At 38.4% G+C, this 11,205-nt stretch overlaps 1 protein-coding gene across 2 annotated transcripts in view; it reads right to left on the bottom strand.

Moving 5' to 3' along the window:
• Nucleotides 1–4,336: 4,336 nt before the first annotated feature.
• The window catches only part of SLC12A1 (solute carrier family 12 member 1), a 47,280-nt gene continuing 40,411 nt past the window's right edge, over nt 4,337–11,205 (bottom strand). For both annotated transcript variants that reach the window (XM_065733894.1, XM_065733895.1), the window contains exons 23-26: nt 10,896–10,982; nt 9,181–9,316; nt 6,547–6,614; nt 4,337–5,475 (exon numbers count right to left, since the gene is read on the bottom strand). In XM_065733894.1, coding sequence (XP_065589966.1) covers nt 5,340–5,475; nt 6,547–6,614; nt 9,181–9,316; nt 10,896–10,982 — 427 coding nt within the window. In that variant the 3' untranslated portion in view covers nt 4,337–5,339. The remainder of the gene's footprint in view (nt 5,476–6,546; nt 6,615–9,180; nt 9,317–10,895; nt 10,983–11,205) is intronic.

Here is an 11,205-nt window from a genome sequence, read left to right as displayed (position 1 = left end):
TGGAATGCTGCAGTGAGATCTCCTATGGAGCCTTTAAGCTTTCCTGATGTAGAAACAGTTCCCGTTGAATTTGTGGCTATAGTATCTGTGCTTGACCACTTTGGATGTGTTCTCTCTGCATGAGATGGAGCGTGTGTGGTCGTTCTCCTATGTTATGGTTCCTAAATGCAGCCAGATGGCAGTGAAACCATTGCTGCACACTGCAGTTAAGTGGTGAAAAACAGGGTTTAGAAAAACATGCCAATATGGGGATTCTTTATTGCCACTGAGCACTTTTAGTCTTAATAATGTTTAGTCTTAATAATGTGCACGATTTGGAGGAGAATGTGTATATGTGTTACAGATGTGTGAAAAAACTTAGCATATCTGATTTCTGATATAGTCGACAAATTGAAAGTTGACCAGATTTGCAAGTTCTATCAAATGGAAACCTAATTATAAGTGGTTATTTGTGCAAGCAAAACTTCATAATGATTTCAACTACATCCTGCATTATATTGAAGGCATGGCCTGTTTTGTGAGTGGCTGACTCCATGGGGCAGGCTCAGTTCTGTCTGCAGCTGAGGTAGCCTGAAGCTCTGTGCATAGTGTGGAGGAAGTCTTGTTGATATCAGGAGAAAGTTCTCAATTGACCAGCACTTTCCTTTTCCTGGCACTGTGCTTGAAGTGTGACAAGTTTGCCTTGGTACTGGGAATGTGCTCTTTGCTCAGGAGATAAGCAGTCATTTGGTCAGCATTTCTGCATTCTTGACTGCTGACTTATGCTGTTCTGTTAGACATGTCCTACTGGCTTTGAAGAGTAATGCTGAAATGATCTTTTACCTAAAAGAGTGGAAGCTGCTTTCTTGTACACAGAAAGGGATGCAGGGGAGAAAAGCAGGACATGGGTCATTCTCTGAAGTCCAAAACTGCCCGGGGACCTGCGGCAGCAGCTTAATGGAAGCCTCCAAGCTGAAGTGGCTGACCAAGCCGAAGTTGCTGAGGACTGCATGAGTTCTGTTCTTGCAGCTGTGCTGGTGATTGGAGACCTCTGCCACAGGGGAATTAACAGGCAGGTACAGGGAGTTAGATGAGTCTGTGTTAGCTGAAGTCATGTAGCTGTTGGTACCATATCTGGAATTTCACAGTTCATTCGTGCTACCTGTTGCCATGTCTGTTATTTGCAGACTACCAATCAGTTGCCAAAACTGCCTTTGCTTTGAAGATGAATTTGAAGTACTATTCAGTACTGTACAAAAATGAGAAGGGCTGAGGCATCTCTGTGCTTTCTGAGAATGAGGGACAACTGTCATATTTTGTCTTGCCAGAAAGATGTAAAGAAAATAGTATTAGAAGTAACCTTTGTATAAATCTTTGTATGTGTTTCCTTAGAAATGGCCATTTCTAACCAGCAACACCAACTACAATCTGGGCTTGTGCTCATCTGCCAGAACATGCTGAGCAGGGAATTTCAGTAGTTAATGTATCTGGGAGAAACTTGTGGGTTGTGACAAATTTTACAGTTTGTGATGACAAAGAAGAGGAAATCTTTTAAATGATAGGCCCACTGCATTCCACTCCTTTGCTTTGTGGTTTATTCCTTGGTTAGGGGTGAGTGAATTGGAAAAGGCAGTCATGAATATGTCAGCTACCATAGAAGTAATTGAAAATAAAACAATGCATGCCATACGTGCATTACAAAAAGAAGTATCTCAAGCAGGAATGATGGCCCTGTGAAGTAGAATGGCCCTAGGTATGTTATTAGCCCCAAAAGGAGGGAGTTGTACAGTAATTAACACTAGTTATTATTGCTTGTATGTAGGCCGAAGTGGTGAAATTTCTACAGACGTGGACTAAGTTTGGAAGCAGGCAAAAATATTACATGAAGTTCAAAAAGACAGTACTTCTTAGAGGCTTGGGAAGCATTCAAATGATTGGCTTCCTGGTACCCTGATCTAAGCTTATGGATTAAGAAAATCATAGCAGCTGCCTTTCTGGTAGTGTTAGCTTTTGTCTGTTTCTATGTGGTATTGAAGTGTTGCTTGATATTAACAAAACTTCGAAGAACATGAGGCTATTTTGACCTATATTGTTAGGTAGGTCTCAAAGGGAGGAATTGTTGTCAGTAAGAACTAAAGTTTGTACAAATCTTTGTATGCATGTCCATAGATATAGCAAATATGTACTTTTCTCTACTTGAAACTGCTAAAGTGATTAAGTAGAGGAACTCTTAATCACAATGAGATGATTAAAATTGTATTTGAAGTTGGGAACATCTTCAAAACTCATGTAGTTAATCAGCATGTCTAGTTAGCCTGCACGCAGGGAGATGAGCCCCATCTTTAACTGACCCATGGAAGACCAGAGCTGTATCGGAGTCAAGTGATAAGAACGTGTATAAAAAAGCCATGCAAAAACGTCTGGGGTGTGCTAGATTTGTGGAAGATCAGCTGGCATCCAAACTTGCACAGCTTTGCAGTAAGTCATATCTCATGTGTGTGAAGTTGGCTTACTGCACACTGGGTAACAAATCTGCCTTTCAGACAAGAGTAGCACAGTAAATTTCCTCATTCTTAAACCTCCACACGTGGTTGGGGCCATGAACTTGAGCCTTTAGGCTCTAGCTGAGCTGTTTGAAGTATGGGATGTGCAAACTTTTGAAGAAATTTCACAATATTTTTGCTTTTGCTTCACGGGAGGGTATTTTTTGCATACCTTTGGTCACCTCATCAATGCTTGCTTTTGTTGTTTCTGATCAAATCAACACTAGGTTATAAAAATGTGTAGAGTTGGTAGTGTGATATGCTCACAATGTGCTAGACAGTTTTAGAGCCACTTTTTTTTCTAGAGTTGTCAAATGCATAATTAGAATTCAGTTACTAATGGTGATTAAAATTCAGTGGTTATTTTGTGCATAATGTATGTAAAAAAAAAAAAGGAATTATCTTTTTTCAGAGTGGGAAAGGAGGTGGGCTGATAAAAATTTTGCAAGTTGCAATTCAGGAGTTCATAATTAGCATGCTCTCCAAATCAGTTGTGCAAACTGTTAAAAATTATGGTGAGGGTGATGTAGTAGAAGCTCCTTGGAAACTGCTGTGTTGGAATTACTGGTCAATTTGTGGAAATAATGCTTCGCTTTAAGATGGTTAAGCACTGCTGTATGTAGTTGGTGTTGCTGGTTATAAATTCCACAGTGCTGTGGCGTGGATACATCTTCAATTTATCTCTGTAATCCGAGCAAGGAGTTTTGCATCGACATGTGTGGTAGTATTAATTTTTGATGGCTGTTCGTTTAGAAATGAAGCTCTTGGGATTCATTTTTGCAGTCCCCACTGTGATGTTTGTGAAGGAGATGTGTGTAGTACTGAAAGTGCCATTGCTAACACGTATTGTGCTTTCTCTCTTTAGAGATCTTCTTAGGTCCCTAGTATCAGTTTGGGTTGCAATGTTCCCCATCAATTGAGAATTTACAGTAGTTGAGAATACTTTGGAAGCTATCCTCGTTCGTGTACACAATTGAAGGGCTTAATGCAGTTGAATACTTGCCTCTAGTCCTTCCATATCTTGTGATAAGAGACTCTTGCAGAAAGTCTAATTAGAGCCTCACTAAAACTCGTTTTTAGATGATATCTGCTTACTGTCTGCAGTGAGAGGTGGACTGGGTGGTGACCATTGCAATTCTACAAAGGCAGAAGGACCTAGCAGCATGTAAGAAGCTCCTTTAGTATTGCTAGCGTCAGTGTGAAGGATGGGAGTAATTTCCATGTTTTGCAAGTACAGAATTTGAGGTTTGGTTTGCTCAGAGCTGTGAAGAAGTCTTATTGTATCCAGGAAACTCATATATCTGTATCCTGCAGTTAAACTGCAAAGTGATCCTTCACCCTGGTTGTAAATGTGTAAGAAGGAGCAAAGGAAGAGCATTAGGAGAAAATATCAGTATTTCATACTATGCGTTCAATAGATGGAGAAAATAAAACATGGATTATTGGACTACATTACCATGTTCTGCTGAATTGCTGCTGCTAAACTTGAAAAATATGAATATCAAATATTTGGTGTTTTTGGGGATAAAGTACTAGGTCCTCCACAAGTTATATTCTCATAATTCAAGCAAAGATGGAATCTGAGGCCTGCTTTGTAATAAGCATTTAGTGCAAATCAGGGTCTGCTGGCTTTCCTGGGGCTTAGATTTCCGTTAATCTCTCCAAAGGAGCTGTACTCCTTAATGGTCTTTAATTTAAATAATGCTTACACGTTGGATATAGGTTCCCCCATTAAAAAGAGAATCCACTTTTATTGACAGCTGAAATGATGAAGTGCTATAATGTTGCAGAATAGAAAATAGAAGAACGCACAGCTTAATGGATTTATTTTAAGTTGATGTATAATGAGTATTATTTAGAAAGTCTAGGAAATATAAAACTATATAAAACTTTATATAAATATGAATAACTCAATTCAACTCAGCTAATGAAATTTATTTTGCTCTCTAATCGCTTGTGTAAATCACTGAATATATTATCCCAAAGTATAATCTCAGAATTTCTTAACTTGTAACATTCATAGCAAAAATTGGCTGAATACTTATTATCTCACTAATTTCTTTTTGAAATTTACATACCACCTTTAGTTATTGCGATCATGCATTCCAGTCTGTGTCAGAGCTTGAAAATTCATTATCAGCTCTTGTCATATAGAATCCATCTCATTATCTATGCAATTTTTTTTGTTTGCGAGTTAATTAGAAGCATTTGAATTAACATTGCATTAAATTAGCATTACAATTTAGGTATAGGCATCTGCTCCAGGCATAGGTTTTAATTTGGCAATATTATAATTAAACAGCATTGTGGGTATTCTTGTTTTGTATCGGTTTATGGCTCTGACCCAGTGGATACTGTAGTTGTTTTTTTTCCTCCTTTCCAAGTTAGTGCATTTGATTTCCATTCTGCTCTGTGTCTACTAGCAGCTATGACTGTGCAATTTGAAAAAAAGATTGATTGATTGAATACTTGTTGCATTTAGCTGTTAATTTTGGCTTTCTAGGATAAATGTCAAAAACATGTAAGATACTGTATAAAATTAGTGGAGTTTCTTCTTTGTGTTTTAAAAATGCTTGCTGTCTCATTATATACAGGTGGATTTTCCTTTTTACCTTTACTGGAGTGTGATGCCACTAGGTACCAGTCACGTTTTCTTGTCTCACTCTTCCCCACATTGCCTTAATTTTTTTGTGAAATTTTCTGTTGGTAATTGAGGTTTTAAATCTCTGTTAGGTAAGTGTGTCTTTACTAAAGCACTGCCATTAAAAATGTGGGTGCAGGAGTCAAACATGGGATGCTCTAGGCACAAAAGTTTTTCTAAGAATAGAAAGTCAGCACGTTCTTGTGGTTGCCCCTGACCATTAAGATTGGAGGAAGGTTCTTTGAGAGAATTTCTAGCCAAGCCATATACAGGTAATCGGACACAACTCCTTTTCTTGCCACCGGGAGACTCCTGTTCAGATAGACAGAAAATTAATGTTTTTAAGAAAAAGGGAGGCATGCATCTCACTAAATACTGAGCAGAAAATGTTGGCTGTTGATAGGCAACAGAATATGCATAGTTAGTCTATCTGATTATTTTCATCTTGGAAAGCACAAAGCTAACACCAGGTCTTAATCTTGCAAACTCTTGGTCACCTGGTTAATGCCATTAACATGGCTATTTTTAGTGAATATGAACTGCTTGAGAATATCTTTCCCCTGAATAGATAAAGAAGCATTTTCAGCACCATAAAGCTCCATGCACAAGGAAATGAAAAAAAGAAAAAAGGTACAGTACGTGCACTTTTTCTGCAGCCCATCAGTATCTCCTGATGTGTAGATACTGTGAGATAGAAGTTTGGATGTATGATTCCATTCATGGTAAATATTACATGATTGCTCCTATTCTGAGACCCAATTAAGAGGGCCAGAGAGGTTTATCTGTGTACTAGAAATACTTATTTACTGACTATATTTAAGAAAATGTCTAAACTTTCTGAAAACTGGTCTGAAAATGGATTTTTGTTTCTTTATTGGTAAGGTTTTTCTTTATGCAGTTCATCATCTTACTCAGTTTCACATAGCTTAAAGTCGATCTTGGCTAACAACTCTATTGATTATGTGCAAACCAGAAGAATCTTTTCTCAAACTTTGTGTCCTTAATGGCTTGAGAGAGAGTAGGGGGAGGGAAGCATAATGAGTATTTCCTGCAGTGGGTAAGCAGGTGTAATACTCTACTTGTAAGCAGGTGTAATACTCTACTTGTAAGCAGGTGTAATACTCTACTTGTAGAGTGGGATGTGAAGATTACATTTTTGACACATTTTCAGAGATTTACTTTAAGTTATGAAGGAGTATGAGGAGAGGTTCATATTTAGTGTAGTCCCAGAGAACTGTCAGCCTGGATTTAAGCTCTTCAGAACATGCTTAAAAAGTAACTTTCCCCTCAATGAGTTAATACAAGTATTTCTGTTGATCTAGTCCAGAATCCCCGCTCACATCAGATTATTCTCCAAGTCAAAGATAAAATTGTGCAACTCACAGGACAATGAGGTTAGCTGCCCTCGAATGCTCTTGTAAGAGTTCATTCAAACGAACTTGGCGGTAACTCTGTTTAAATCAAAACATGGGTTAAAGATTCAGTCAGTGATCTGCAGTCCAACCCATTGCCCACTTGATTTTCTGTTACTGCATTGGCAGCTCTGGGGGCCTGGTCTGCTCTATGATCCAAAAGGACAGAGAAGGCAGACTATGAGCCTCTCCTACGATGTTCTTGATTTGTCTTGTCACCCAGGGGCCAGAGTCATTCACGACTGTTTAAGATTTCTTGGGAATGGAGATTGTTTTTGTACTGGCTGCAGTACATCCAGTACCACAGCTAGATCAGACATAGTTTTTAAGTGTTGGGCTATGTAGTGTAGCTGTTTGGGAACCATTCAGAGACTCCTGTGCTATTGTTTGGTGCTGTTCATCTGTTTGTCAGTGTTGGTCTGCAAAGAGATGTGGCCAGGCTCTTCTTGGTGGTGCATAATGATAGGATAAGGAGCAGTGGCCTAAAACATAGGAAGTTCCATACAAACATGAGGAGGAACTTCTTTACAGTTTGGGTGATGGAGGACTGGAACAGGCTGCACAGAGAGGTGGTGGAGTCTCCTTCTATGGAGATATTCAGGCACTGTCTGGACACCGACCTGTGCAACCTGCTGTAGGGAACCTGCTGTAGCAGGGGGTTGGACTCCATGATCTCCTGAGGTCTCCGTGATTCTGTAATTACACTGACATCCTGTAGAAACTGTTCTCCAAAACAGCTGCTTTATGCATTATGTATCTGTATGGATGTTTTTTACATTGTTAAGTGACTGTTATTCTGGGATTCAGCTGAGATTACTCTGGTTAGGATCAGACACTCTAAGTTTTTAAGTGCACACGCAGCAGAAGTGATAGAGAACAAGGGAGCAGAGCAGCGAGATTGCAGCATGGGACATAGATGTACCTCAACTGATGTCATAAATTAACCTTTTTCTTTCAGTAAAGAAGGTAAAAGACATTTTTTTCCTCCTTTACTTTTTCCTTCTCTGAAGAAATTTAACTCATTTTACCTGTGTTATGTAAGTAAAAATGCTCTTACGTTAGTCAGTTGTTATCTTAACAGAGTAATCCTATAACATCACCCTTTACTTGTAGTGCAGCTTTATTTTATTTTTTTCCTTGAATTTTGAATTTTAAGTGTTTTCTAATGTCCTCCATAAAATCCCAGAACTTACTGCTGAAGATAAGAGGCATGTCTTTCTGGGTATGTCAGCTAAGCTGTTTTTGCTGCCATTAATTCATAGATTTAGCCTTTTATCGTATTGCTGACTGCTTTAAACATGGAGGTTTTTGTCTTGGTTCTTCAGGCAGTGACCAGACAGGACCAAACCTAACTGTTATATAAATGTGTGTGTATGTTGATATTTATCGTTCCTCCTGTTGCGTTGTCATTGTTTCTGCATGCAAGTGCTGACATCTGGGAGTCTTTTTTTTATGGAGATGTCCTAAGGACTCAGACTTTCAGGCTTTGATTTATGCCAAGAGTGTTTTTAAAATTTTTCTGCAGGCAGCTGACTACCGTAACTTTTTGCTGGCTATCCAATCTGTGAAAAGGGTAATGCAGTGAGCAGCCAGTCTGCTTCCCAGCTGCTGCAGTCAGTACTATGGTGTGTAATCTTAAATCACCATTGATTTCAGCTTATGTTAATATGTCAGGCTGTGACCCTTGACAGCTCTGAGCTCTGACTCATAATCCTTGCTCCACTTGAAGAACTTACCAGCACCATAAAGTGGAGATAACTAAACTCCAAGTGCACTCAGGTTAATCCAGCAGGAACCGTAAATGAGATTGCTAGATTCATTCTCTGAGAGTTGCAGCAGAACTTGTCTCTTAAGAATGAGCACTTCTCAATAACATGTCAGCACTGGCCTGCTGAAGCCTGGGAGATCTCTGCTAAAAAGGTGCATTCCAACAATTTTGAAGTGCATCCCAGACTCCAGTTTACTGGATCAGCCAGCACCAGCCTCAAAACATCTCCAAACTGTGTGTGAGTTCCTTCATTGTTGGCAGGTTTAAACTTAGCCCATTGAAGTAAGAATCCATGTTAAATCTTGCCTTTTGGGCAAACTGCTAGAGATGGTTGTAGAGTTCAGTGCTAAATTTCCCAAAGTGATTAATGTTTGGAACTGTTCATTCAGACTCTAAACAGTGCAACTGTGTAATAAACTAGTCCAATAAACTGGGGGATGGACTAGATGATCTCTAGAGGTCCCTTCCAACCCCTACAATTCTGTGAAACCTCTCAGCAGATCTTATTAGCTCAGGCTTAGCGCACTACTCTGGCTTCTGGTTTAGAAATGGCTTTCATCTGGCTGGCTTTGAATGTGGGCAGAGCTCCTCACTGGCCTGGAAAATACTTTGTGAACGTTCCAAGGTCTTACAGAGTGCTGAATAATGCAGTCATAACAGACCTCCAGTGTTCACAACATAAATCCAATTTGTAAATATCAATACAGGTTATAACATGCCATGCTTCTAATTGCATATCTGGTATTTCATATTTTCTTGCTAATAACTCCAAACATCTGGTCTAGAGCATAAGAATATGCTCTATATACAAGAGTAAAAAAGTAGGCAAGGCTTTACCTTTTCTTTGAATGCTTCCAGCTCTGCATCTGTAATTTTCCATGGAGTCTCTCGCTTTAATTTCTCAGCAGTTGTTATATCTTTGCAGCTTTCACGGAGGCGATATGGTTCAATCATCTCTTCAAAGAATTTCCAGCTGAAACAGGAGTAACAAAGGAGGCCTTGCTTCAGGATATGCACTCGCTAACTTATTTTGTAGATACTGTGTATGGCAGGCCCCAATGACTATAAATGTAGCTTAAAAACATGTGAAAACTTTAACTGTTCTTTGCTGCATTATGCCCCAAGTTTTATCTGTACTTCTTCAATGTGTTGAGGTAATTTGAGGGTGACTAAAAGGTTATTTGAGGATAACAAAACTGTTTAGCCTGTTACAGTTGCAGAGAATTTGCTGCATTTTCCTGGTTGTACAGTTTTACTGTCACAGATGTAATGAAACAGAAAAACAGATGAGGTAAATCTTCTGTAGCAAGGGGTTGAGGGAAATCCAAAAGTTTGTTTTTTTTTTGCTGTAGGGAGTTCAGATTTGTATTTGTTTTCCAACTTTTCCACAGTTTCTCTCTTAATTTGTGAAACTTTTGACTGTCGTTATCTGGAGAAGCTTATCATCCTGCTATACTTCCCTACTTGTCCCACAGAGACTCCAGGAAGTTTATGTTACGTTAACACCAATGTGTTTCTATTTTTGTTAATGTGTGTTTTATATTCTGTGCTATGTATGGGGAAATCTGGGGGCCTAAAAGGATTAAGAAACTAACCTTAGGTTGCACTTGGTGCACTTTCCACCTTGGTGGAAAACTTTGGGAGGAGAAGGGGAACCCTTTGAAATATCTCTGGACTATTGAGTAAGGGATGGGTTGGAAGAGAGGATAGTAAGATGAGAACATTTTGCAGAGATTCTTTAGGACCAAGAGCTATACTGTAAGTTAGGATTCAGTTGTTCCCTGAGCAAAGCACTATATACTTTTATATGCACATAATAGAAGAAATAGGCTATCGCTATGGAGAGATGCTTAGAAAGCGAGAACCCTAGAATATCTTGGATTACTGTTATTATTGTTATTATTTTTTATAATTTGCTGTGGAGAGCAAAATGTTTAGCAGTGGAATAGACCTGAAAATAAGTGTAGCTTATACAGTTGGAGGCAGTTTCCTGAGCGCTATCTTACCAACTTCCTGACTCTCACCTGAGAACATTAATTCCATAGATAAATAAAATGAAAAAAATAATGCACTTTAACTTCACTGTATTTGAGTAATGGGAGTATATTGTAATATTATGCTCACGGGGAAAGGAAAAAGTATGCTTATTTTTGACCAGAAAGTTAAGTTTACGAATGCATGGTAAAACCCAGAAAAAGTGAGGAGAACTGTGACTGACTGGATAATATGATGAGGTGTATTGCTAACTAATAGATATGAAAAGCCATTATAAAATGCCTGTTAAATGTAGTGGCTCTTAAGTATAGTGTCTAGTTAGTCTTCATTAAAATTATGTCTTATCATTGCAACATGTAGAAAAAGGCTGTCTATAGTTTTGACGCGTTGGATTATGATTGTTTAAATGTTTTTCTTTTTTATCCTGCTGCAGGTACTTGGGAAATGATTGCAGTAAAGTAACTGTTCTTTCTTCTTCTTCTTTTAAAGCTCAGTATACAAGAAACAAGCTCCTGATAGACGTCTCCTAAGTAATGCACTTTGGTAATGTTTCTTACCTCTCTTTGTTGGGTTTCATATTGATATCACAAATGATATTAATGTCAGCAAATTTTATTCTAAATTTGCTTAGAAGTGAAGCCATCCTGAAAACAAAAGAGATAATATTTTATCACTGTATTTCTGAGTGCCTTGCATCAAGGAGCACTCATAAATGAGTTAAGATATCAAATGCACTTGTCTCATTATCTTTAACTATATGACAAAGTACTTTAAATGCCCTAGTTAGTGTTTCAGTTTCCAATTACAGAAATGGATTGATGTGATCGCTTTAGTGTAATTTATTTAAACGATGATATATGAAAATAA

Source organism: Cyrtonyx montezumae, unplaced genomic scaffold (genome assembly GCF_038088225.1).
Source record: "Cyrtonyx montezumae isolate F1298 unplaced genomic scaffold, pur_monq_1.0 scaffold_17, whole genome shotgun sequence".
In the NCBI taxonomy this organism is placed as follows: domain Eukaryota; kingdom Metazoa; phylum Chordata; class Aves; order Galliformes; family Odontophoridae; genus Cyrtonyx; species Cyrtonyx montezumae.
This window is presented reverse-complemented; position numbering and strand designations above follow the sequence as displayed.